The 26977-nt window shown below is 43.6% G+C and overlaps 3 protein-coding genes across 4 annotated transcripts; 1 reads left to right on the top strand and 2 right to left on the bottom strand.

The window, feature by feature from the left end:
• Positions 1 to 832: 832 nt before the first annotated feature.
• On the bottom strand, positions 833 to 13342 carry LOC136768688 (putative ferric-chelate reductase 1). Of its 2 annotated transcripts, none has more exons than XM_066722996.1 (10): positions 13190 to 13342; positions 9476 to 9665; positions 7977 to 8110; positions 5957 to 6048; positions 5296 to 5497; positions 4490 to 4687; positions 4215 to 4310; positions 2630 to 2771; positions 2247 to 2342; positions 833 to 1820 (listed from the first exon to the last, which is right to left on the bottom strand). In XM_066722996.1, the coding sequence occupies exons 2-10, from the start codon at positions 9657 to 9659 to the stop codon at positions 1777 to 1779; spliced, it is 1188 nt and encodes a 395-aa protein (XP_066579093.1). In that variant the 5' UTR covers positions 9660 to 9665; positions 13190 to 13342; the 3' UTR covers positions 833 to 1776. The 2 variants fall into 2 exon arrangements, with proteins under 2 accessions (XP_066579093.1, XP_066579094.1); XM_066722997.1 differs by having other exon boundaries at positions 9476 to 9660; positions 13190 to 13303.
• Positions 13343 to 15556: 2214 nt separating this feature from the next.
• On the bottom strand, positions 15557 to 19372 carry tmem253 (transmembrane protein 253). The gene is made up of 7 exons (XM_066722076.1): positions 19196 to 19372; positions 18271 to 18442; positions 17849 to 17959; positions 17479 to 17535; positions 16989 to 17099; positions 16423 to 16569; positions 15557 to 15692 (listed from the first exon to the last, which is right to left on the bottom strand). The coding sequence occupies exons 2-7, from the start codon at positions 18430 to 18432 to the stop codon at positions 15636 to 15638; spliced, it is 645 nt and encodes a 214-aa protein (XP_066578173.1). The 5' UTR covers positions 18433 to 18442; positions 19196 to 19372; the 3' UTR covers positions 15557 to 15635.
• A 1044-nt stretch (positions 19373 to 20416) lies between these two features.
• Positions 20417 to 26218, top strand: LOC136768686 (kelch-like protein 33). The gene is made up of 4 exons (XM_066722995.1): positions 20417 to 21375; positions 21690 to 22632; positions 23512 to 23682; positions 24042 to 26218. Exons 1-4 carry the CDS (start codon positions 20769 to 20771, stop codon positions 24559 to 24561), a joined length of 2241 nt encoding a protein of 746 aa, XP_066579092.1. The 5' UTR covers positions 20417 to 20768; the 3' UTR covers positions 24562 to 26218.
• The last annotated feature ends 759 nt before the right edge of the window (positions 26219 to 26977 follow it).

Here is a 26977-nt window from a genome sequence, read left to right as displayed (position 1 = left end):
TATTTAGTGATATTTTGTGATGTATAATTTCTAAAACAGTCCGAGATCAATGTTAAAAAAACAAATAATTATATAATTAAAAAAAGCAGACTACACACACTCTCTGAAGTTACTGTATTATAATGTCAATTCTCTTTTGTTGACTTTAAATTGAAGTTTACTTTTTAACCTAATAGACCATTTCATGAAACGTTTTGTATCACAATAAAGCACTAAATAACATGATTATTTAATAATATAATAATACAATCATCTCCAATGATTTTGCGTAGGCAAAAAATACCCAGAAGTGACATGAATCCCCCCCGCCCACAAAAAAAAAGTTGCATACCACTTTAAACGCTGGGGGTAAGGTAAATTAATCACCATATCTGCATTAACTGAAGATTTGGATGTTCAGTAAACTTTTCACCATAAAAATATGAACTGTCTGAAATCTGACTATTTGAGGAGGCTATGTTTAAATTAGAGATACAGCTTAAATTAGGAAAGGCCTTTGTTCCATGTAGGTTGTTTAGAGAGCATTCTTTTGAGAGGTTTTGCATTAAAATTAAATAAAGTGAAGAAATGAGGGCTACAGTTTTGTCTGGGGCAGAGGGCTAGAGTTGGGGTCCAGGACATTGTTTGGGCAGAAAATGGGGCGGGTAACCTATCGATATAATCTAATGGGTTATATTGAAATGTCTCTTTTCTGCACTGCAATGCAGCATCTCAGCCCAGCATAAAAAATCAAACTTGTATTTAGGCTCATAAATTGCCATATCTGTAATCACTGAAGATTTGGAGTTGTAAGAAAGAATTCAGAATCAACAAAAGAAAAGAACTGAGAAACTTGAAATAGAAGAACAAGGTTTATTTCCAAAAGATGTCAAAATACAGTATACAGTATATTATATAGGATTATATACACCCATACACCCCCCCCCCACACACACACATTTATAACTGGTCCTCATTATTTTTCACAAGACAAGTATTAATATACCTGCCCTGTTTTATGTTCAGAAAAATTAAAATGCTCATAGAAAGAAACGTCAATTTTATGAAAAGATTGAGAAGCTGGCCCTTCCAATCCTCATCTCAGACTGTGGAAGTAGCCTGCATTGTATCTGTATTTTTGTACCTGGGTGCTTCTAAACCCAGACACTGCTCTCACTGCAGTGCACTAGACTTGAGCTCCTCATACAAGCCACAGATTTCTCACTAACCGTTCCCTGTGCTGAGGGAGGGGGGCACGCCTTCATTCAACAAGCTTGACCTCTAGGACAAACCGCACAGTCATGTCCCTGTTTGTGTTGGTCATGCCACATGACACGAGGGCGCCCCTTCCCGGATTCTACACAGAGAGTTTGTTGGCTTTCTTTTTCTTCTTTTCCAGTTTCCGTGACAGTTTGAGAATAAATGACATGAAAACACCCCAAACCCCTTTTAGAAATGTATCCTTATTATGAATTTGCAAATCCTAATATAGTTGATGTTGATCAGTAGATTCAATTCTAATAAGTATAATTATGATTATGTTTGTTGTTTTTTCTAGCATTCTTCCAGCATGTGGGAAGGGAGAGAGCTGGTTGTGCGAGTTCCTTGCCTTCTTTCCCTCCCTTCAGCTCACCAGTAGATGGCGCTAGATGGTAAAACAACTTTCAACACACTTTACAACTATACAGAAGGACAGAACAGTTAGAAATGAATTTTAGCACCCCCTCCCCTAAATAGTTTTTATCCTGAGTGTGGGTTTTTGGAAGGCAAGTGCACATGACTGGTTGTTTAGTGACATCACAGCACCCGGAGTGTCAGCAAAGCAGCCAACATTAACACGACTGCAGAGAGAGAGAGAGAGAGAGAGAGAGAGAGAGAGAGAGAAACAAGGAAAAAAATGCATGGCGTTATCTTCTCCATACAGATGCCACCTAATCAGAATTTCCCATGCATTTCCACATCTCACATTTTCCCCCCCAATGGTCACTTTTCATTGTTTGTAAGTTTCACACAAAATCTTCAGCTTTGTTTAAATGTATTGCACACTGCCTGCAGCAAACTTGACATTAGCCTGTTTCATGGACTGTACTGTTTCCATGTATCCATTACAAGTCACCATTAAGTCAATGTTATATATTATGTTTCTCCGTCTTTCATAACAGGTCTCTCTTCTTCTCTAGCATTCCTCGGGGTGAAAGCCCTTCAATTTAGCATTCTGTAACACTCACAGTCAAATTCAAACATTGGTGACATTTCGTAAAGCTTACCGTAAGCTGTGGGCAGGAGGCCCCTTCCACTGGAGGTCTGCACGAGATCCAGTGCAGTTTTGCTGGAGACTTTAACTACTGGCTGTCCCAGCATTCCTGTAAAAACAGTAGTGTCCATCCCATTAGTTACCACTGTTTCATATAAGGTATATCTTTAGCCTTCGATATGTGCTTAAGCGAGAATCAACTATGGCATCGTCTGTGTACAACCACTGCTGCGACTTATAAGCCTTCTCTCTCTGAACGCCTGGGAAGTAGAACAGCCTCTCACAAACGTGCAGGTCAGACACGCAGTGACCAAAGGGGTTGTAAGCAGTCTGTGTCTTGTGGCAGCGTAATGACTTCAGTCCTACAACTCTCTGTAAATAGTCTAAGCAACTCACCATTAGTAATATTCCCAATGGCCACTCCGATGTAGAATTGAGTGTCTGCGCTTCTGGTCACTGCGGTGCTGACGTTCCTGACGATGAAGGAGCACTGAATATCACTGCCGTTCACAGAGCCCTTGATGGTGTCCACAGACCCCTGCGATGACAGACTCCACATTAGACATATTTGAAAAGGGCATGTTTAGTTATGTGAAGGATACACTTCCACTATGTAGCATCTGCAGGTCAGTGCCCACTGTTCCTGGTTTGGGATTAGAACCTGCCAATACCCTTCCCAAGTGCTCCGCACCACACAGCCCTACCCAAAGGACCTGCTGAGGGAGGTTTAGATGTCACGGACTGTGATGAAGGAGCTCTCTTGACAATTGTTAAAGTTAATTTGGGTTGATTTACTTTGTATATATATTTTTTCTTTATAGGTATGTTTGTTTTTATGGCTTTTGATTTGTTAATTGGTTTAGTTAATTGAGCCTCTGAAATGGATGATATCTGAGGCTGGAAGGGGTGTTGCCAGTAATTATGGAAGCTGCACACCTGAGCACAATTTGAGGAGTTATATTTAAAGGGAGCTGGAAAGCACGGCAGCAGGAGAAGCAGGTGAGAGGCAGTGGGCAGGAGGCAATATAGGGGGGACAGACTGGAGCGAGTGGACAGTGGCAGACAACAGGATGACCGGCTAGATGGAGGAAGGGAGTTAGTGGCACGGCTTCCCACCCGGGGCACGGTAGGTGGAACAGCGGGGCACGACAGATAAAGTGACCCTAACCACCTACCAGGAGCCCGGGAACAGGACTGCTTCGGTGTTCCCCCTTTTTCTTATACCCAGTTGCGGGCTGTTATTGGGGAGAACCTGACAGCAAGAGGGAAAGAGTAGCTGTCTGGGTGGATGCGCTCTCTGGATAAAACAGTACGCCGGAGATAAGTAACTGTTTGCCGCAAGAGAATTTGGAAGCTACCCTGCTTTCAGGGTAACGATGGACTACCTGTAGGCTTGGAGGAGGAGAGTGACATTTTAAAAGACTGCCTGCAGAAGACACTAATGAGTTGCCTGTGCTTCAGATTTATTGACTTTTTTGCTTTTAGATTTGGACTGTTTAGAACAAGATATCTATGTTGTAGCCTATATGTAACTTGTGTGTGTGCTGACATATTAATGTTTAATATAGGCTTTGAATTGAATATAATTATTTGTTTTTAAACCCTGTCTGAGTTAGATGTCCTGAAATTTCCTCAGGCCTGCTGTCGGGATTTGGATGGAGTTTGAGATTCCCCTTCCCTCATAAACCAATGGCGTAGTTTGGCAAAACGGGAGTAGGTGTTATGACCACCTGTGAAACTTGCACATAGACACTGTACTGATTTCACAGAGGGGTGACTTCACCATAATGAGCTCATGTACACAGTGAGCCCCGTTACACAGAGAGCCGTGCTTTGGTAGATCACCAGTCAAATAATGGGTTTATTTGTATTTCCTTGGGAAACTGATGCACACGCTCATACTCACTCACACACACAAACACACACTCTCTCTCTCACACCGATGCGCTGAACTAATGCACAACCGTCCACTGCTGCTTACCAGGGCTTCTTGGGCCAGGTTTACGCCATTGTATCTGGCTTTGAGGAACGTCAAATTTCCATTCTCCAGCTTGGCGCAGATGAAGGCGTCGCCTTTCTAGAGAGAGAGAGTGAGATAGAGAATCTCTTAAAACTCACAACTTCAACTTTGCTGTTTTAAAGCTGAGCTGGTATGTGAATGAGAGTAGAGTAGTAAACAAAAGAGAAAGAAAACGCAGCCCACAGCACAGAACTGTAGTTGTGATCCCCGATCCTTCTCTCATGGTTGTTACATACCAGTGTTGAATTAGGTGACAAGCCAGCCATGATGTAGCCACTGGACTGTCCTTTGATTTCGATGAGGGCGTCTTTGCCATTGGTGGAGGCGGTTGAGGTGGACGCAAACAAACAGTTTTCAATTGCCGCTGGGTTGCACCCCATGGGAAATTCAAGGCAGGTTTTTGTCGTGTTGCACTTTACGTTAGTAATGGTCGCCTATCACAAAACAAATAATAAATGAATAATAAATAATAAAAATAAGATTGATAAACAATTAAAAATGCAGCTGTACCTCATTGCATGATAGCACTGTGTATTATTATTTAATTTTGGATTGGGACTTACTCATGAGGCAGGGCAGTGTCCATTTATCAAGGTTGAGGCAACACAAGGACTGGGGTTGCGATTTGACAGACTGAATGCCAACCTCCAGTCTTCCTCACTGGAAAATCAGGCCCCTAATGTTAAATGTGATGTACATCTTACTCAAACTAAAACTCAGACTAATAGCACTTGTTTATGCAGAGGTAGATACAGCAGTTGCTGTACCAGGGGTTTTCCACCAAAACAAAACTGAGCAAAAACAAATGTGGTGGATAAACGTTGTTTTCCCAGCTCTAACTGTATATGACTGAAGTAGAACACGTTTTTGGAAACGTATCAGGAATGTAGAAAAGAAAAAGACACTGAGTGACATTGGGATCCTAGGGAGGGGAATGCCGGATTCACCTTTTCATACCCTTTTCCCCCACACCTTCCTCAGATCCATGCCAATTAACCTTAGTTTAGCCAAGCTGACAGCACTGAGCTGGATCAGTACTTACCAGGGGGACGCTCACAATGACGTTTGGAAGACTGCTGATGTTTTGACTGCTCACGTTTTGACTGCTGATATTTTGACTGCTGATATTTTGACTGCTGATGTTATGACTGCTGATATTTTGACTGCTGATATTTTGACTGCCGATGTTTTGAGCCAGACTTTGCATGACACTCCAGTACGTGTTATTTCTAATGACAATTGCACTGAAATGGAAAAGAAAGAGAGGGAGAGAGAGATTCAAATCTTTATTTGAATGCTCTTTGATGACATTATTTTCTTTCTTTTTTCTTCTACCCACTGATGTAATCATCCCATGTCTAAGAACCGTGGCATTAATTATAAGGGCCTTCCTCTGTTTCAGCCTCTTCCATGTGTTTTTGTCCTTTCCTTCTCATCCCTGTCCTGTTTGTCTGGGTCTCTGTGTACTGTGTATGCAACTCTGTCCGCAAGTTCTGTAGCTGCCAGAGCTTTTGCTATATCAATGCACAGCAGAAGTAAACTATGCAATTCAAATGCTTCCAGAGTGTGACTAAGATACTGCTTTGCACAAAGGAAAAAACAAACAAACAAAAAATGTGCAGGGGCAAACTGAGTGTTCAGTATTGTCATGTTTAAAGTTTTAACACAAGGGGTCGACGAGCCCTGTATAACAGGAGCCTGACCTGAAATTCACCTGCTCCAACCCTGCGGTGGTCAGCCACGTAGCTGCAATGGACGTCATATTGTTGGTGTTATTGAAGCTCAGAGCGTTTGTCTGCAGAAACGAAGAGTAAAGGAAAACTTTATTAGAGGAAGTCTTGTGGGAAAGGGAGTTCGGGATGGGTATCTGAGAGCCAGAGGATTGAACAAGTCGCAAAAATCAGTCTATCAGTCTTGAAATCAAAATAAACAGAATTAAATAAAGAACCCTGTTCAGCACCTCCGTTCAGACGTATGTACAGTGGGGGAAAAAAGTATTTGATCCCTTGCTGATTTTGTACGTTTGCCCACTGACAAAGAAATGATCAGTCTATAATTTTAATGGTAGGTGTATTTTAACAGTGAGAGACAGAATAACAACAAAAAAATCCAGAAAAACGCATTTCAAAAAAGTTATAAATTGATTTGCCTGTTAATGAGGGAAATAAGTATTTGATCCCCTATCAATCAGCAAGATTTCTGGCTCCCAGGTGTCTTTTATTCAGGTAATGAGCTGAGATTAGGAGCACTCTCTTAAAGGGAGTGCTCCTAATCTCAGCTCGTTACCTGTATAAAAGACACCTGTCCACAGAAGCAATCAATCAATCAGATTCCAAACTCTCCACCATGGCCAAGACCAAAGAGCTGTCCAAGGATGTCAGGGACAAGATTGTAGACCTACACAAGGCTGGAATGGGCTACAAGACCATCGCCAAGCAGCTTGGTGAGAAGGTGACAACAGTTGGTGCAATTATTCGCAAATGGAAGAAACACAAAATAACTGTATAAATAGTCTCCCTCGGTCTGGGGCTACATGCAAGATCTCACCTCGTGGAGTTTCAATGATCATGAGAACGGTGAGGAATCAGCCCAGAACTACATGGGAGGATCTTGTTAATGATCTCAAGGCAGCTGGGATCATAGTCACCAAGAAAACAATTGGCAACACACTACGCCGTGAAGGACTGAAATCTTGCAGCGCCCGCAAAGTCCCCCTGCTCAAGAAAGCACATGTACAGGCCCATCTGAAATTTGTCAATGAACATCTGAATGATTCAGAGGAGAACTGGGTGAAAGTGTTGTTGATGAGACCAAATTCAAGCTCTTTGGCATCAACTCAACTTGCCGTGTTTGGAGGAGGAGGAATGACCCCAAGAACACCATCCCCACCGTCAAACATGTAGGTGGAAACATTATGCTTTGGGGGTGTTTTTCTGCTAAGGGGACAGGACAACTGCACCGCATCAAAGGGACGATTGACGTGCCATGTACCGTCAAATCTTGGGTGAGAACCTCCTTCCCTCAGCCAGGGCATTGAAAATGGGTCGTGGATGGGTATTCCAGCATGACAATGACCCAAAACACACAGCCAAGGCAACAAAGGAGTGGCTCAAGAAGTAGCACATTAAGGTCCTGGAGTGGCCTAGCAAGTCTCCAGACCTTAATCCCATAGACAATCTGTGGAGGGAGCTGAAGGTTCGAGTTGCCAAACGTCAGCCTCGAAACCTTAATGACTTGGAGAGGATCTGCAAAGAGGAGTGGGACAAAATCCCTCCTGAGATGTGTGCAAACCTGGTGGCCAACTACAAGAAACATCTGACCTCTGTGATTGCCAACAAGGGTTTTGCCACCAAGTACTAAGTCGAAGGGGTCAAATACTTATTTCCCTCATTAACATGCAAATCAATTTATAACTTTTTTGAAATGCGTTTTTCTGGATATTTTTGTTGTTATTCTGTCTCTCACTGTTAAAATACACCTACTATTAAAATTACATTTCTTTGTCAGTGGGCAAACATACAAAATCAGCAGGGGATCAAATACGTTTTTCCCTCACTGTATGCAGTGTGTGTTTTTTATCTAGTGAAAAGGCAAAGAAAATAAACAGGGGTGCTCCTTAGTCAGGCCTATTAGATAACCACAAACAACAGCAGATACCACGCCACGCCACGCCACGCCACGCCACGCCACGCCACAGACACAGGCACCCAGAAAGGAGCTTACACTGTTACTGCATGTTGTCACTCTCCAACGAGGATCTAGGGGGGTGAACGTCCCAACCAGAGACCCTTGCCCCATCGTCTGGGCCTGGAGGTAGACCTGATCGAAGCTGGAGTTGGAATTCCACACCAGAGTCACTGAAGTCAGACAGGGAGAGAGTGTGTAAGAGAGAGAGATAGGCGATACACAGGTCATGTGATTCACAAAATACATATAATTACTGTTCCAATCCATGTTGTCCATGTCAGAGCAAAAAACGAGATTGCAGCAGGGCAAGCGTTTTGCAGGAAAAAAGACATACGATGTTTACCAATCTGCGTGACAAGAAATTTAGACACCCCAGTAGTACTGTAGTCGCCTGGGAGCCTTTAAAAGGGGGGGCAGGCGAGAGAGGAAGTTGAGCATTGGAGTGGGTTATTTGAAATGCAAACAGAGCCAGCAGCTGAAGGAATTTTAATTGTGTCGGAACATTTGTTTTTTGGACTTTGGTGCACACAAAGGAATATTTTTTAAGGGATAGAGACTCTTCCAGAAGACATTGAACGGGTTTGATGAACATTTGATTACTTTGCAGAGAAATGGGTGACTTCATACGACCTCTTTTAGTTGTGACTGAGGTTGGAGTTAATCGAATACAGAGCTGGTTTGTAGGAATGGGATGACTTCCTCGTTACTGGATCACCGGGGGATGTCGTCATTGTGAACCAGGACGCTAGGACAAAGTGCATCATGAACTGCTGATGGCTCATCTGAAAATTTAAATTGTTTCTTCGGTAGTATTTGTGGGACTTGCTGCCGGGGGTCTTTTCATTGGCACTTTATATATTTAATCGACTGGTTGTCTGTGGTGTTCTTGTGTGTGTTTGTCTCTATCTGGAAGTTATAATGAGCTGTTGGACTTTTTAACACACTGCGTATGTTCGCAAATGAAATATGTATTGCTTGCTGCTTTTGCACACTGCGAATGTTTGCATATGATCTATGTATTGTTTGCCTTTTTTTACACAATGCGTATGTTTGCACATTATATATTTATTGCTTGCTTCTTTTGCACAAATGCACATTTGCACATGAAATAGTGTGGTTATTGTATGGGGTGTTGAAGAGCAATGCACTGCAGGGTTGGTGACTGTGTGCTATGGTAGTTCCAATCGGGTTGTTTATCTAAAACATAAGAGAGTAGTTTTATGCTATATTGGCTGATGAAGTGATAGTTGCTGCGGGAATTGTGAGAATCTGGAATACTATAGCACACGTTTACAGGGCAAGAGTGCAGTATTACAATGACAAATGATGTGCTGACAACTGAAGTAATTCCATGTAATTGTATGCCTGAATATGGGGTTGGAGTGATGTATAATACTGGAAGTGGGGAAAATTAAAACTCTTAAATTCCGTTACAAATTTGTTTTTGCTTTTTGAAGCCCCGAAGCCCTGCTGCATTTGTGAATCTGTCCGGATTTTAGAGAGTAAATAGTTGGCAGTTCTGTTTCTGGATGTACCTGTAACGTTGGTTCCTACTGTGTAGAAGGCCTGGCTGATGTTGAGCTGTAAGAGAGCGCTACTGTTACTTTTCTGGAGGCCTGTCAGGTTGACTCCCGTGGGGCAAAGTTGTCGATCTCCCCTCACACCCAGTAGGAGGGCGCTCCCAATCAGCAGGAAAGTGAAGTACGCCTGGCTGTCCATCCTAAGCTTTGGGGAGAGGTAGGTGAAAGGAGAGACTTCATTTTACAAGTGGAATCACAGCATAGGGAAAAGTCTATCACACTCAATCATTCCGTGTGAAATGGAAACGGTTCAGTTGTCCATCATAGGTGTCACATGCTAGGTCTCCTCCAAGGCAGAGCACGACTGTGGGGCGACTGACATCCGCTGACCACACAACACTTGTCTACCCATCCCAGCTCTCTGATGGGGAGCCAGCACAGCCCCGCATCCAGAAGTCTAAATGGCAGGTGTACACCCACTCACACACACGTTCACATAAACAAAAACACACATGCACCTCATGCACACATACACACACACAATCCATATGAAAATATATAAATGGTAAATGGTATGCCACTGATTATTGATACATAATTTAATCCCATGTGTACTCTTCACTGTTGTGTTGTTTCTCAGGTGTTTGGTATCCCATTAAATGTGAAGCATTCTCTGATGTGAAATAAATTGGTTTTTATACCACCCCCCCCTCCCCTGCATCCAGAATGTGGGGGTGGGGGGATACATGTTCTGAGTTGGAAAAAAAAATCAAAAATAACAATATTGACAATTCTGACACATTCTGGAACCAGACAGTCTACTGATCAAAACAAGACCATCCACGTTTTGGTGGAAGCAACACACACCCATAGAGAGCTCAAAATGTCAAGATGGAAAACTCTGTTTACAGTTTACTAATGCACATCGATTTTACATAATTGGATCTGAACTTCTCTGTGTTTGATAGAACATCAAATAATATTTACTGGATTCATCATTAGGTTGTTCTGAACAAAAACAAGCCTATTTGCAAAGAAATCTGAGACACCGGGCCACGCGAGGCTTGAAGCCAGATTATTTCATAGGCATATAAATTGAAAAAAACAAAACATGGAAACAAAATTAAATAAATAAAAAACACTAAGCTCACTCTAAACTTTTCCGATTGCTCCTCTCTCTCTCCTAAATGTCATTATACGACACTTTCAGCACAGCCAGGCACCTTGCAGGGCCCCCCTGTCACACAAAACATATGTCTGAAATCATCAAATCTTAGTTTCCCCCATTGTTCTTGATCTCCTCGTATTGTGCAGCAGTGCTCAATTATATTGTAGGTTTTGCCGACAGATTACTGAATGATCATCAATCTTCTCACTGAATGAAAAAATACACGAAAGCATACAAGAGTTTGCTATTGCACTGTGCATTTTTTTTTTGCCTAGGTTTTCAGGTCCCCGGGTCCCCTGGATGGAAACACTAGTGCCAAATAATGCTTAGGAGAGTGTAGTAACACAGTATATAACGCTGAAATTTTTCAGTTTTTGGTAACCTAAACTGTTTTGTAAACCTCTGGCAATTTACCGCTTACCTTTATACCATTTCAGGCTATTCACTGGACTTGAACTGCTTGAATTTCAAGAAAAACTGGAAATATTTGGATTTTGGGACTTTTGACCGGTAGTGTGTATGTGTATATAAATATTTGCAATAAAGAAAAAAATAAAACACAGGATTGTATTTTTCATATTCATATAAACAGTAATGTTTGTGGCTTGATTTTAAACTTTAATAATAAAACGTATTTTAGCCTTCAATGAGACAGTCTTTTTATGATCCTGTAGTCATTTCCATGCAACATTGTTTAAACATCGTTAACAACATGTCAACACATTCATACTGATACGAAATTGTCAACTTTTTTTATTTTTTATTAAAATATTTTTTAATTTGTATAAAGTTGCATAAATTAGAATAACAAGATAAACTAGAATTTGCATGCAACTTTTCGGCTTACAAAGCTACATCTCATATTTTAGCAAGCGTGTGTTATTTCAATGTTAAAGTATACGTTCGTAGTTTGCACGCTGGTGTTATTTGAGGTGTTTTTTTAAAGTTCAGTGGATTTTAATAAACAGTTGGATATTGTTTACTTGTGTTATTCAAGCTGTGTCATTGCATTGCAATTAATTTAGCATATATGTCTAATCTGCAAGCTTGTGCAATTCAAGATGAGAAATTGCATTTCAAATGTTGGCCACAAGATGGTATTAGAGGTCTATATGACGAATTTCTTAAACCATGTAATTTTGATTTGTGTAGATCAGTGGTTTTCAAACCGGTTCTGCAGTTCTCCCTTTCCCTGCAGGTTTTTGTTACATCCAAGGACTTATTTTCTTAATTTAATGGTATATTGCTTTGTTAGTTCAATTAATTGGTTCAACCACAGTTGGAACAAAAACCAGCAGGGCAGGGGGTACTCCAGGACCGGTTTGAAAACCACTGGTGTAGATATACCACTTTTTGTGTAGTGCAATACAACACTCAAATATAAAATTATAAATTCCTTAGTCACATGCTTTTCTCATGGAGCTGACACAATTTGTCCTCTACATGACATAAACAGGTCTTGTATTATATTCAGTAGGCTGAACCTTTACATTCATTATTAATTAGTCATGTATATATAAATCATTACAAAAGTGAATTCATTCAAATTTGGTTTTCAAGAAGAAAAAACATTTAATCCCAACTCTCAAGAATCACTGACTGTATTGATTGTGTTTATTTTGTGGGCACAAGAAATTCTGGTGGACTCATAGTAGCAGCTGTGGGTTGCCAATTTTACGTAAAGCAGAACAAGCCGGACTACAAAGGCGGATATGAGAGACCCATTTGACATTGGACCCTGCTTTGTCACTTGCCCTACAGGGAGGTAGAGCTATAATTAACCTGTAGAACAGCAATGTTAAAAGGTACCTATGATGGATGTTCTTCTTTGGAAGGCAATTTCTGGGGCTTGCTGCTTTATGGAAACTCACTGTATAAATATTGTGTATTTCAATACGGGCTTCAGGGGTGATATTGGTGATGTAAGGACTGCCTTCAAAATCTGATTCCTCTCCTCTGAAGCGCTTCAGTAATAACCTTCCTGCTACAGGCTGACCTCTGTGGCTTCTTTTATCACCCCCACAAACAACAGTTGTTTCCTTATGTACAGTATCCCGCTGACACTCCACTACACTGCTCCTGGTAAACCGATAACTTTCTAATTAGTGTACAACTTCACACCACAGTCACATCACCTGATGTACAGGTACACATTGTATGTGTGTGTGTATATTACACCTAGTGAATAGACAGCTATCCAAAACTGTATATTAATCCAGTTCTTCGTTATGTGTAGAATGACCATTTCAATATTCCAATCTGTTCAAAGACTCCCTTGGATTCCTACTGCCAAGTTAATTGATTTATGATGATGATGATGATGATAATGATTATTCTTATTCTTCTTATTATTATTATTAATACAAATACAGTTTCAATGATGGTGGAAAAAGACAATCCAAATAAAAATGTGGAGAATCTTCAGAGGGAAGACCCCATTCCAGGTAGGCAAGAAATTCAGTATCACATAAAAATACATTTTGCTCAGACGCAGACCAGTGGGGGAAAAAGCAAGGAAGAAAGCAGGAAAAAGAAAAGAAAATTAAGGGAGAGACGTTTACCTTTGCGATACTTGAGATCCTTGCGAGGGAATTAATCAACCAGAAAGACCAGTGCCAACCTCAGTGCTGGAAACTTGGTCGTTAAAGCAGGTGCCCTTAGCTGAATAACAGGAACCTGTATTAGCTGCCTCTTTTATATTAACGGTAACAAAGGGGAGGGCTCTCACTGTTCTGTTAGTGAGTAATTATTTGCACTGTCTGTCAGGTGCACCCAGGTGTCTTCAATTCTTCAGTCTCTTTCTGAAGAATACGATGACGTAATCAAACTGGAATTGTTGCAAAGATGTTGGTCTGCGCTGGAATGCACCCTGATCATTTTTAAGTTGGACCAAGATGGGTAGGGTTTCATTGTTTTTTTTCATAAGGCTAGATTTATCTATCCAATTAACTTGCTTTCCACTTTTTTAAGGTGCACAGCCTGGGGTTTGGGAAATTCTTTATTATTATGATTTTTATGCTTATCATAATCACACAGATTTTGAAGTATTTGGTTGGTGCTTCATTAAAATCTACCCCCAGTTATCAAAATAAAATGTTTCAAAGCAGAGTCAAGAAGAGTCCACTCTAAGACAGATCTGTCGTGTTTCATTGGGTTTTTAAAAGCCACACCGTGCAGAGATGAATCACTAAAGAGCTGCTGATGGAGATGTGGGGCATGTTTAATGTATGTCAGCTATGTCACCAAGTCAATCCCAGTGAGAAGACTTGCCCTTATCTTCAGGGGAAGAATTATACTTAGTCCCTATGATCTTGGTTTAATGTGAAACCCCCCCACCATACCATTCCTCAGACTTCAAGCGCTGGCACTCCGAGTGGAGTGTAGTGAAGTTTTATAGTGTAAAATAGCAGAAGTATAATTAATTGTATCACCAGAGTTCTTTTTTTCTTCTATATGGTGTACTTTATTTCAGGAGAAACAACCTCTATCATGTGCCATGTTGGGAATTCTATGTTTATGTTTCTCTGGGTCCTTCAGGCCCTCGTCATTGCCCATTCTCCTCTGATCCTCTGCGTGGCAGAACGGGTCAAAATCTAGGGTCAAAAGAGTGAGCTCCTATCCTCTGGAGTGTCTGTGACTTACAGTATGTAGTGCAACCTGCAGAGAAGTCTGTATTATTTATTTTATTTTATTTCGCCATCTCTGTTCCATTGCACTACAATGCAGTCTTACCAGTTTCTTGGCATCTCATGTTTGGTTGCAGTTTCTGTTGGGTTGTTTCCATCTATGTTTTAAATACATAATTTGTGTGTGTGTGTGCATTTATTACAAAAAAGTGGGGTGGGGAAAGTATGCAAAACACTACTTCTACTTATTGGTAATTAGGATTATTGTTTCCAGGCCAATAAACAGCATTTAAAGGAAACTCTTACGAATATTTCTGGGAAAATGAATAATGTATGCAATGCGTAAAATACCCTGCACAGGACACAAAGTAAGATGATACAATACAGAGGTGTAACACCACACTGTTAATAATAATAATAATAATAATAATAATAATAATAATAATAATAATAATAATAATAATAATAATATTTATTTCTTAGCAGACACCCTTACCTAGGGCGACTTACAAAATAGCCAGTCAGTCCTAGTATGCAATTCAGCTTTTCCTACAGAACCCGAAGTCGGCTTCAGTCTAGACGTAGTCTCCTTCAGTGCCCCTGCCCCTGTTATACTACATGTGATGTCATGCCCAGCTAACACACTGTACTCTGGCTAAGTAGTTTGATCATGTTTGGGTTACCTGCCACACAGTGAAGGTGTGATTAAAAGCGTGGCCAACCAAGGTAGTACAGCTAGGGTACAACCACAGAGACACCTGGTTCAATTTGAAAAAATCCCAAAGGAAATTGTACCACAGTAACCTTACCTTAGAGAGACCTGTAGACCACAATTAATCGATTAATGAATTATTATTATTATTATTATTATTATTATTATTATTAATTATTTTGAGAAGAGTGTCCACCCAAGTATTTTACATTTTGCTCTATTTGTGTGTGAAGTCGACTATGTTTTAGACCAAGACCGAATGTGTCCTGTTCCAATGTTTCTCAAGCCAGGACACCCTTCTGAGAACATCTAAATATTCGTCTTGCTGGAAACAGACCTGTGCTTCCACATTTCCTTTATGCTTAGGCTTCCCTGATGCAAGAAGTTGCATTATCGGGGCGGGATACTTTTACCATTGTGTCATTACCATAGTTGTGCAATGCATTTCATCACGAGAATCTTTCATCCGTTTCAGTCACTTGCCTCCCTCCCCCAGGCTTGTGGAGGTGGCACTCTGTCTAACACCTCACATGAGAGGTGGGTAAAAAAAGACACTACAACAACAACAACAACAACAACAACAACAAAAGAACAGTCCGCAGGTTTATTAATCTTCACCATTTTACAGCAAATAAATTAGCGAGGAGGAGGAGGGGGTGGGGGCAGGCATCACAGACTGAATTCCTCGCCATCCAGTAGATCGGCTGCATTATCGTCCGCTTCCCGCTGGTGGAGAGAGAGCACGAAAGATCAAGACAAATTTGTTTTATTTAAGTGTGTTTTTATTTGTTTCCATTGCTTTCCCAGTGCTCTGTCTGGAGTACAGAAGCTAGCACAGCTCTGCTGGCGACTGTCCAAGCTGAGATCTTATTTGCACGCCATCAGGTGATGGGGGAAACATAAGAGAAAAGGATGAGCTCCACTGGGTTTTATTTATTTTGCATTCTTTCCCTAACTGTTCATTTGTTTAGAGCGTACATTTGCAGAGTTTCCTTGGCACAGGGAGACACAGACCTGGGTAACATGGTAACTTGTACTTATTTAGAAGCCTGGGAACCCAAGAATGGTCTGCTTCAGTAATCCAGCCCAAGGCCCATTCCCCCCTTAATAGACACAATCTGCTCTTCCCAAGACTTATTAACTGGCTGTGTTAGCCGGTCACTGTGGCCCCCCAGTACGACTTACAGAGATTGGCTCGCAGTAGGGCAGTTGCTTGTGCAATTAGGGAACATTCTCTTCCTATGCTATTTTAAGGATGTACATCCCCGTCCCTCAAGATCTCTGTGTTTGTATACCAGGCAGCATTGTTGTAAAACACCCTGTGCCAGGGAGTGATTTCCTGGTGCGATGGCTGGCCTATGTGTGTGTTGCGTCAACTGCTACGTGACCGGGGGGCCTGTTCTCCCTGTAGACCGAATAGGTCCCTCGCAGCCCAGCCAGTCCGGGGATCCCTCACCTGCGCCACCCGGCTGTAAGTGGGACGATAGTTGAGGGAGTACCGGCTGACTCCTCTCCAGATCAGGAACAGGGTGTAGCAGGAGGTGATGAGGCACTGAAGAGTGAAGAAGATCGAGCTGCCTTTGGCCACATAGGCACCAATTTTCTGCACAGGAATTCAAAATAAGGAAATGGCAACAGTCAAGAAACTTATCAAAAATGTATTTTTTAAATATTTTTTTTCAATTGCTTAATGTAATGGAAAAGCTGCTGGTCTGTGTCAGTGACATTTAAAAACATCAGACACTGGGACTTGCCCTCAGGAGACATCTCTCCTGTCCCCAGCTGAAGGTGCGTGGATTTCCTAGCAGCTTGTTCCATTGGACCCTGAACTATTAAGCAGGGATTTCCCCTCTTACTTAACCTCCATGAAATGGCTATGACAGGCCCTCAGACTATGGCGACACTGTGACTTTCAACAAATGAACTTATAACTTGGCACAGATCCCCCCCACACCCAAATGACTAGTTTGTCTAATTGAACTAATCTAGTCTGGCTGGACAGGTAGTTGCTTGGGGACGCACCTGTTCTCTGGAGAGTGCTTTGGGCTCTGACACTATGTGCAGGCTGTAGGTGATGATTGCGCACAGGCCCAGGAGCAGGCTGAAGACATTGAGCCCCATCAGCACTGTCACCTGCAAGAGACGACGATGAGGATGATGATGATGATTGTTGTTGTTTATGTTATGTTTCATTGGCATGACTTGTTGATGCCTTCAATTCATAAGTGAATAAGATGAATAGACTGATGCTCCACAGATCAGTTACAGCTTTTTTTATGGAAATGGTGGTGTGAACAATGGTCAGGTGTGGGAGAGGGAAAGAGAGATAAAGAGAGAGACTCTGTTATGTTATGGGAATGCTGTTATGTTAGTCATGCCAATAAAGCTCCTTTGAATTTGAATGAGAGAGAGAAAAAGAGAGAGAGAGAAATCCACAGGGAAGCAGTGGTAAGTTTTCATGTGAAGGTCAGTGCACAGGAGGGGTCAGCAGTGTGACAGGACAGGCACTCACTTTAATCTTCTTTGGTTTCCTCTGCACTTCGAATGCAAAACTTCCCGTGGCCAAGTACTACACCAAAGAGAAAAATACAATGAAAGACAGTAAATATCTATCAGCTTACCTTTTCTCTCTCCCTTTATCCCTCCCTTACCTTCTCCCTGTCACCCCCTCTCATTATATACATCTATGCAGTTACTCCAACACAGATGTTTTTTTACTCCATCATGTAGGATCTGTCAGATGATGAGTTCACTCCGTCATTTACAAGAATCTGTCCAGCACAGAAAATGCTGGCAGTGTGGAGGGCAGGAGGGACAGTGTTGTGGGTGTGGTATGCTGTTCCTGATTTGGTGGGGGGGGTCAACGCTAGTGGCAGACTCACACAGATCCCGCACCACACAGGCGTCGTCATGGAGACAGCGCATCCAAAATCCATGCAGGCGAAGGCCACGGTGCAGAGCATGATTGCCACGGCGCCGAGGATCTGGACCACCTGGGAGAGAGAGATGGAGAAAGAAGGTGAGAGAGGTGATGCAAGGGAGAGGAGGTTGAGAGGGGTAAGACAGGAAAGTAGGGAGGATGAAACACAGCTCAAAGTTTGTTGGAGGAGGAAGAAGAGAGAAAATATAGGGGACCAGTAGAAAAATGATCCACATAGTCTCACCAGCAGAGGGACAAACCCACTAGCCTGTGCCAACAGACTGGAGCCCTGCCAACAGAACGCACCGCCAAGCTCAGAGAGGGGTGATGCCACCGGAATGAGCTCACGACCACTGAGGACAAGGGTATGAGGTCCGGTCTTACCCCAGTGACCATGATCCGATTGTTCACCACCGTCCCGAACCACCGGGCTATCCTAATCTCCCTGAGCTCCTGCGGGCTGCTGCCCTGTGGGGAGGACTGCCTGGCCGACTTCTCCTTGAAGAACACATGGTACAGCCCCTCCTGGAACATGTTGTGTGTCATTATGAAAGCCCTGCCAGGGAGAGAGGGAAGGGAGGGAGGGAGAGGGTGAGTGAAGGGATGTGGGGCAGAGAGGGGGCAGGTGAAGAGGGAGAGGGAGAGAGTGAGGGAATGTGAGGGAGAGAGATGAAGAGATGGGGAGGGAGAGAGAGAGAGAGAAGTAAGGTGGTGAGAGGGAGAGAGAAGAGGGGTGGGTGGGGGAGAGAGGGGGCAGGTGAAGAGGGAAAGGGAGCAAGAGATGGAAATAGGGAGGGAGAAAGAGGGACATTAGGGAAGGTATAGGGGGAAGGGGAGAGAGAGGGGGGAGGTGAAGAGGGAGAGGGAGGAAGAGAAGGAAAGAGCAAGGGAGGGAGAGAGAGAGGGTGGGAAATGAAGAGGAAGAGCTCAAATTAAAAAAATCTCAAAGCAACATTCCAACATATAGGCTTACATTATTTGCTGTTCTTATTTACTTTCGTTTTCAGTTTACAGCTCTAAACAACCTGCATTGAAACGCTTTGGTAGAGAGCCTGCAGTCAGTGTTACTTTTGAACTTTTCCATTTGGGTGATCAAACACAACAGTTCAGAGCAGTGTTGGAGAGCTCCAGGCGCTGAGCAGAGGATTCTCTAACCTCTCGTGTGTCTATTAACACAATCAGTCAGAGCTACGGCACTCTGCAGCCAGGCCCACACTGTAGATAAACCAGCTCTGTGTACCAACGGCACAGTGGCTGCCGTCAGAGACGTGTGAAAAAGGACAGCAACGCAACTTACAAACATACTCACCCTGCCTGATTTTACCCGGTGTTGGGACGTGGAGATCTGGCCTTTCACACCATCTCATAAATAAATATATGGAAGGCAATGTAAGGCGTTTACAGCCACTGATTTATAAAAACAACAAGACCCAGCTTTTCACAATCCTACAGCCCAGTGGGGCCAAAGTTCACCCAGCTCGTAAACACGAAGGACTGTTTCCTGGTTTCTTGAAGGCACTCGATAAGGAATTAACTCGGCCCTCTGGAGCTGACTGGCATGCTTTTCTTTCCTCTTTCTCTACAGATGAGCTGGCAGAGGGTGTCTCTATTGTTCATTGTTTTTAACTTGTGATTTAATCTGTGGTGTTTTTAATTTGACCTTTTTACAAGATGATTTTATCACTGGAGTGGTGATTTATCACAAATCCATTGTTTTGTACTTAAGTCTTTTAACTTGTATCAGCTTTGAATGCTATCACGTATAGTTTAACAAACTGAACAAATTACCTATTATTTTTCAAATAAAGTGGGGTAAATACTTTTACCTACACACAGTATAGATCACAGATGGCAGCACCATTTAAGGACTTCCGGATCTTCATGCTGCTTGGCTGAGAACTACTGCCAATAGAGGAACTCCAGAGATTTTTTTTCTCCTGTAACTGTCTATCGTCCTGTAGGGCTGTTTGTTTTAACCTGTGAAGCGCTGTGTAGCTACCTTGAGAAGGGGGCTATACCAAATAAAGATTGGTAAAAATTGAGTGTACAAATATGTATATATATATATATATATATATATATATAAGGAGGGTTCTGCTTTGATTCAGCTCTGTGGGACTGCAGCTTCCTTCACCCTTGTAAATCTTGTCAAATGTGTGTCTTTAACGCCAAGGTTGCAACTCAATACACTTGACTCTAAGCTATTTAAAGACACCTGTTTGCTCGTCTGTGTGGCCGTGAGACCCAGTCCTCCTGCGGGGCCTTTCAGCAGACCTGTCGCCCGCACTGACCCTACCCCCTCCCCCAACACCACTACCCTCATTCCCCTTCCTGACAGAGTGGCACACAGGAACTGGACTTCAGCGCAGGTGACAGGAAATGCTATTATCTGACCTCTAGCCCTGCCACTGTCCTCCATAACATGAGGAAAACAGCCGATGAACAGCACAACCAGTTCCCCCATGCTTTTGGCTATTTATAGGGGCCTGTTTATGTCTAGAGGGAGATTGTTTAGTGACAGGCACACACACACACAAACACACACACAGAGAAGGAATGGGAGACAGAAATGGAGCTTGGACTGGGCTTAGTCTCTAGGTTACACACATCTCAGAGCAGTGAATCAGTTCAAACATATTCGTCTGAGCATTTGCGCTGTGCCTCTTGTCAGCTTCATAACCAGTTCCTAATGTGCCACTTGGTGTTGATTTTGAGATTCTTAGGTTTATTAGGGGCAAGAAAACTGATGAAACTATTTGGGGGATTTAATTTTTTTGTTTGTTTATTATTATTATAGAAAACAAATTAATCACTTAATCACTCCTGATCCTGAAGGAAAAAGAAAAAGTGACAAAAGATCGTCTAAACACCTGGCAGTGAAAATGGCAATGTCTGGATCACTCCACTTACTTCCCAGAGGCCTCAAGCCAATAGGCAGCAGTGCAGAAGACAAGGTGGAGACGGACGGGAAGGAGAGGAAGGAGGAAGAAGAAGAAGAAGAAGAAGAATGTATACGAATATTCCGGAATGAGGAATACCCGGCTGAGCTGTTCTGCACTCTGCTTGAATTCCGGGAGTCTGGAGTGCTCACTGACCTCACTCTGCGAACCGCGGATGGGGGTAGCTTTGAAGTTCACGCCCCTGTAATGGCTGCAGTCAGCTCCCTTGTTAAGGACCATCTCGACACTGTCTCAGAGCTCTCCCTGGGCCCTGGAGTGAGCAGAACCGGGCTGGCCGCAGTGGTGGACTTTGCATATACTGGGAAGATCGCCGGGATGACTGAGGAGATCGTGGCAGAGTTGAGGGCCGTGGTGGAAGCTCTTGGGGCCCCCAGGGTGCTGGATCTGTGCCGTCAAACTGAGGAGAGCACTAAGGGGAGCAGCTCAACGTGTGATCAGAGACTGGGCAACTTGCTGGCTATTGCAGAGCTGCGGGGGGAGTGGCTGGGCTGCGATGTGGTCCTGGAGACGGGAGGCAAGTGTTTCCACGGTAACCAGCTTGTTGTTGGCATGTTGTTAGGCTGTGATTTGATTGTTTTAATCAAATCACTGATTGTAATGATGTAGCTAGGAATTCAAGTTGTCTCAAGCAGTGGTGCTGGAGCATTTCTGTGTCTCCTGGTTGGGTTTCTTTACAGCTCCAGATTTGGGATTGAGAGAGTGGTGTGGGGTACAATATTGTTCGCAAACTTTCATCAGTGCATCTATCCTTTCTCTCCTGCCTCTTTCTCCCCTCTTCCCTCTCTCTCCCTTCGCTTCCTTGTACTCCCTGACTTTCTCTCTACCCCACCCCCGCTCTCCCAGCTCACAGGGTCATCTTAGCAGCTGCCTTTGACTACTTCCGGGGCATGTTCATGAGCGGGATGCGGGAGGTCAGCCAGAGCCGTGTGCCCCTCCTCTCCCTCGGTGCCCAGGAGCTCTCCGCCCTGCTTTCTTGTGCCTACAGTGGGAGCCTGGCACTGGGCTGGGGTAACGTGTTTGAGCTCACCCCTGCTGCCCTGCAGCTGCAGGCTGGGGCCGCCCTGCCACTCTGCCTGGGCTTCCTGCAGTGTGAGATGGATGCCCACTCCTGCCTCGATGTGGCAGCATTTGCGGAGGCCTATGGCTTGGCAGAGCTGGGGGAGCAGGCGGAGGACTTTGTGTTGCGCAACTTCCAGGAGGTGGGGCAGACCCCCAAGTTCCAGGACCTCTCCCCCGAGCGGCTACGGCACTACCTGGCCCAGGACTCTCTGTGCGCCACCAGTGAGCTCGCCGTGTTCCGCGTCCTGGTCAGCTGGATCCAGGCTGTCCCCGAGGGCAGGCTGGGGTTGGCGGGGGAGCTAATGAAACTGGTCCGATTCCCCCTCATGACCTTCCGGGAGTTCCGGGAGGTGCGGGCGGTCACCATCACCCTGGAGCAACAGGGATCTGCAGAGCTCTACCAGGCTGCTCTGAAAGAGTTTGGCTTCACCACCGACAGCGTCCACAAGCACTGCCGGGTCCGCCAGCCCCCCTGCACCCTGGTGCTGGTGGGGGGGGATCAACTGGCCCCCGATTTTGGGCGCCGCCAGATCAGCTGCGACCTGTGGTTCATCAATGCGTTGCGCTCCAGCACTGGGCTGGTGAAGGAGATTGAGTGGCGCCAGCTGTCTGCCATGCCACCACCTGCCCGCTTCCGGCATGGGGTTGTTGTCCTCAACAACCGGCTATACATGCTTGGGGGCAGCCACTTCTATGGCAAGAGTGACACGCTGCGTTCTGCCTACCGGTGAGCTGAAGAATGGGACGGGGTGTGGGGCTTCATTTGCCTTCATTCTTTTAATTAGAAGGTGAACAAAGAAACACAACACATTGTCTCAAACTACTATGAGATGGGAGTCCTATCTGTTAGAACATAAGAACATAAGAAATTTTATAAACGTGAGGAGGCCTTTCGACCCATTGTGCTCATTTGGTGTCCATTAATAACTAAGCAATATCCTATCCAGTCTATTTTTTAATGTTTCCAAATTTTCAAGTTTGTTCCAGATTGTGTCAAACCAGAGGACTGCATAGGAAAGATAAATAGATAAACAAAATATGCATAGAATTTCCCCTGCTAGACTAAATCCTCATTCTTTGGCTCAGTAACTGTCTAATGTTATCATGCGGGGTTGCTAGGAATAATATACGGGTCGGGTAACCGGTTTATACTTTGTTGACTGTTGACTTTGTTTTATTTTCCGATTGCCCTGTATAAAATAACTCTTCTGCATGGTGTGTTTCAGCTCTCTGCTTCCTGACCCATAGCAGACAGCTTGGGTATTATTGCACTTTGTATGTATTATTGCACTTTGTATTGCTCTTATATTTTGTAAGACAAGGGCATCTGCTAATAAATAAATAAATAAATAAATAAATAAATAAAATAAAAATAATAATAATAATAATAATAATAATAATAATAATAATAATAATAATAATAATAATAATAATAATAATAAGGGGCGCTAGTTTGGCCTTGTAAATCTTCAGTGGTCAGTGGAAAATCTTCCTTGGGAACTGTCACTTTCCAAAAAAGGTTCACAAAGAAGGTCCCCTTCTTCTCTCTGTCCCTCTTCCTCCCTCTCTCCTCCTTTCCCCCTACCCCTCACTTTCCCTCTCTCAGGTATGATCCAATCGAGGACAGCTGGCAGAGGCTGGTGGACATGCAGGAGCCCCGCAACTACAGCTCAGTGCTGGTGCGGGATGGACTGATCTACGTCCTGGGGGGGGACAGAGATACTGAGCACAACCTGGACAGTGTGGAGTGCTACAACCCCACCACTGACTGCTGGAGGTAAGCATTGACACACACAGACAGACGTACAGACTGACAAACATATACCGGAGGGGAGGCAACCCCCTTGGGCCCTCAGATCATCCTGATGAGTTTTTTCCTTCTTTGTGCCTGATGGTGATATTGACTCTCATGACTGTATTGCAATTGTCTCCATTTGGACTTAAATCTGTGACAGCTTGTTCGTGAAGGACTCTATACCAACTAGGCTTTGGTATGGTGGCCACAAAAAGACAAGAAACAAATTCTTGGTGACTGGGTTGACTGTTGGTTAGTTATTTAGTTAGGTAATATGAATTCATGGATTTTGATTGCACCAAAACCTTTAACTGGCATTATTATTATTTTACATGCACAAGGTTTGCCCGGCCCTTGGACCAAACCTTGAGTGGGCAGGCTGCTGCCACCTGGGCAGGGGAGATGTACGTGTCAGGGGGCTTCAACTGCCGATACCAGTGCCTGGTGTCCCTGTTCCACTACCACCCAGAGAGAGGCACCACCTACCTGGCCCCCATGAGCCAGGAGCGGGCGGAGCACGTGATGGAGGCCATGGGGGGGAGGCTGTACGTGGCCGGGGGGGTGCGCGCACAGGGGGAGTTCTACACTGACCAGCTGGCCTGTGAGACCTACGACCCCAGCACCGATCTTTGGAATGGCTTCAGCCCCCTCCCGCTGCCCCATGTCAACGCAGCCTCGGCCGTCCTTGAGGGCAGGTTTTATGTCTTGGGAGGGTACTGCCAGGAGGATTACAGCGAGTCCACACTGGTCCACCGCTATGACCCCCTGACCAGCCGTTGGGAGAACGTGGGCAAGACCCCTGGCCCCAACACTGACATCCGGGCTGCCGTGCTCCAGCTGCCCTCACGATTGCGCCAGTGACAGTGACTCCTTTGTGCCTCAATCGATCTGTCTGTTTGTCTGTTTATTTTTGGATTGGTTTCTGTTGTCTGCTGTATTTCCTATATCCCCTTCAGACACACTGTTGGCATTTTTGCGTGATACAACTGCTATGCTCAAGAGGGACTGTAGTATGGAAGGCAAGAAGGGCAAAGAGGACCTGTACAGGAGCTGTAACCACGGGCGTAAAGGGGTTGATAGCAACTCTGACAAATCGTTTGCCGGAATTAAAATGTTTTGCCAGAAGTGACATACACAATACCAGGTTCATTATTAATAGGACCTAATAGGTGTTAAAAGATAAAAGTAGGGCTGTGCTGGTAAACGGTATTACGCCTCAACACGGTGACATGATTTATTGGCAGTATCCGCTTTTTAAAAATATAAAGCTGTGCTTAATAACTTGCAGCTGCGATAGAAACTAAAACAATTTGTGCTGCGGGACATTGGTTTAGGTTTCAGTCAGGTTGTTCACAGCTGTAGCATCAACACATTCTCTGAACGAACCGCTTTAAAGACACTGGTGTATCTAAAACATCGAGCTGCAGTCAGTTAAAAAACTATGTTGGGCTACTGCTTATTATTGTAAATATTGAAAAAAATATAAAACTTTTTTAGGTAAACTTTTCCTGTCAGATTAATTAAATGAGATGTGTAATTACGGTTGTTCATGAGCAAGTGCTGCGAGAATAAAGTGTCATTCAAAGTTTGTTGGTATTTTTGGCACTGAACCCCCCCACAAAATATAACAGAAAGCACACATTTGTAAAACAAAATGTAACCGTAATTTACACAATGTTCTTTTAAATATATAAACAATTTAGCCTATATCAAGAGCTCCTTTAAAAGTCTGAATTTTATGTCAGCAGTTTTATAACACAACACACACACACAATTGCAATGGAGTCATTTGCACATCAATTTTAAATATATTTGTATAAAAAATCTGTCACTGGCACAGCCCTAGATTATTATTATTATTATTTTCATTTCTTGGCAGACGCCCTTATCCAGGTTGACTTACAACTTAAGTACAATACAAAGATAAAAGTGTTGGTGAGTTTGGTCATTTATCCAACATTTGTTGTTTTTGCTATTTTTATATAGTAGACTGAGTTTACCTAGCTGGCACAGTTAGTTAGAATAACATTGCATTGACGTTCCACTATCACATTCAACCATTATATGACCACAATCTGACGTCAGATGCTGACTTCTGTATAACGTTGTATAGATGTCAGAATCCGATGTCAGAATTTGTTCATATAATGGTTATACAGTACTGTGCAAAAGTTTTAGGCAGGTGTGAAAAAATGCTGTAAAGTAAGAATGCTTTCAAAAATAGACATGTTAATATATTATATTTATCAATTAACTAAATGCAAAGTGAGTGAACAGAAGAAAAATCTACATCAAATCCATATATGGTGTGACCATCCTTTGCCTTCAAAACAGCATCAGTTCTTCTAGATACACTTGCACACTTGCACAAAGTATTAGCAATCGGTAAATAATTATAACACTAATGCGCGATGGGTGTGGGGGTGTCCAACAACACACAGACACCTCCAAGATTGTGTATTGGTTATTTCATCTAAAGTATAGAATAAAATATAACCAATAAATTATGTCAAAAACAGACGTGGCCTTGGCGTTGTCAAAAATATGTTGTAGGTTGGTTATATTTTGGTTGCCAGGCGTCGTGACTCAAATAAAACCACTAAAAGACATCTAAGACAGATGTCAATTCGTCATCAGCAATAAGATGTTGGGTTGGTACACCAATCAGCCATAACATTCTGACCACCTGCCTAATATTGTGTAGGTCCCCCTTTTACCACCAAAACAGCCCTGACCCGTTGAGGCATGGACTCCACTAGACCTCTGAAGGTGTGCTGTGGTATCTGGCACCAAGACGTTAGCAGCAGATCCTTTAAGTCCTGTAAGTTGCGAGGTGGGGCCTCCATGGATCAGACTTGTTTGTCCAGCACATCCCACAGATGCTCGATTGGATTGAGATCTGGGGAATTTGGAGGCCAAGTCAACACCTTGAACTCGTGATTCATCAGACCAGGCCACCTTCTTCCATTGCTCCGTGGTCCAGTTCTGATGCTCACGTGCCCATTGTAGGTGCTTTCGGCAGTGGACAGGGGTCAGCATGGGCACCCTGACTGGTCTGCGGCTACGCAGCCCCATACGCAACAAACTGCGACGCACTGTGTGTTCTGACACCTTTCTATCAGAACCAGCATTCACTTTTTCAGCAATTTGAGCTACAGTACCTTGTCTGTTGGATTGGACCACACGGACCAGCCTTTGCTCCCCACGTGCATCAGTGAGTCTTGGCCGCCCATGACCCTATCGCCGGTTCACCGCTTTTCCTTCCTTGGAGCACTTT

This window comes from Amia ocellicauda, chromosome 14, assembly GCF_036373705.1.
Source record: "Amia ocellicauda isolate fAmiCal2 chromosome 14, fAmiCal2.hap1, whole genome shotgun sequence".
NCBI lineage: Eukaryota > Metazoa > Chordata > Actinopteri > Amiiformes > Amiidae > Amia > Amia ocellicauda.
Note: the sequence above shows the minus strand (reverse complement) of the source record. Positions and strands in the feature narration are given on the sequence as shown.

Coding starts and splice junctions, on each gene's coding strand:
- LOC136768688 (XM_066722996.1), bottom strand. CDS start 9,659: ATGGACAGCCAGGCGTACTTCACTTTCCTGCTGATTGGGAGCGCCCTC. Junction 8,111..9,475: donor AGTAGGAACCAACGTTACAG/GTACATCCAGAA, acceptor GTCTGACTTCAG/TGACTCTGGTGTGGAATTCC. Junction 4,311..4,489: donor TGTCACCTAATTCAACACTG/GTATGTAACAAC, acceptor CTCTCTCTCTAG/AAAGGCGACGCCTTCATCTG.
- LOC136768686 (XM_066722995.1), top strand. CDS start 20,769: ATGGCAATGTCTGGATCACTCCACTTACTTCCCAGAGGCCTCAAGCCA. Junction 21,376..21,689: donor GGGAGGCAAGTGTTTCCACG/GTAACCAGCTTG, acceptor CCGCTCTCCCAG/CTCACAGGGTCATCTTAGCA. Junction 23,683..24,041: donor CCCACCACTGACTGCTGGAG/GTAAGCATTGAC, acceptor TACATGCACAAG/GTTTGCCCGGCCCTTGGACC.
- tmem253 (XM_066722076.1), bottom strand. CDS start 18,432: ATGACACACAACATGTTCCAGGAGGGGCTGTACCATGTGTTCTTCAAG. Junction 17,536..17,848: donor CTGTGTGGTGCGGGATCTGT/GTGAGTCTGCCA, acceptor TCTTTGGTGTAG/TACTTGGCCACGGGAAGTTT. Junction 17,100..17,478: donor GGAAACCAAAGAAGATTAAA/GTGAGTGCCTGT, acceptor CGTCTCTTGCAG/GTGACAGTGCTGATGGGGCT.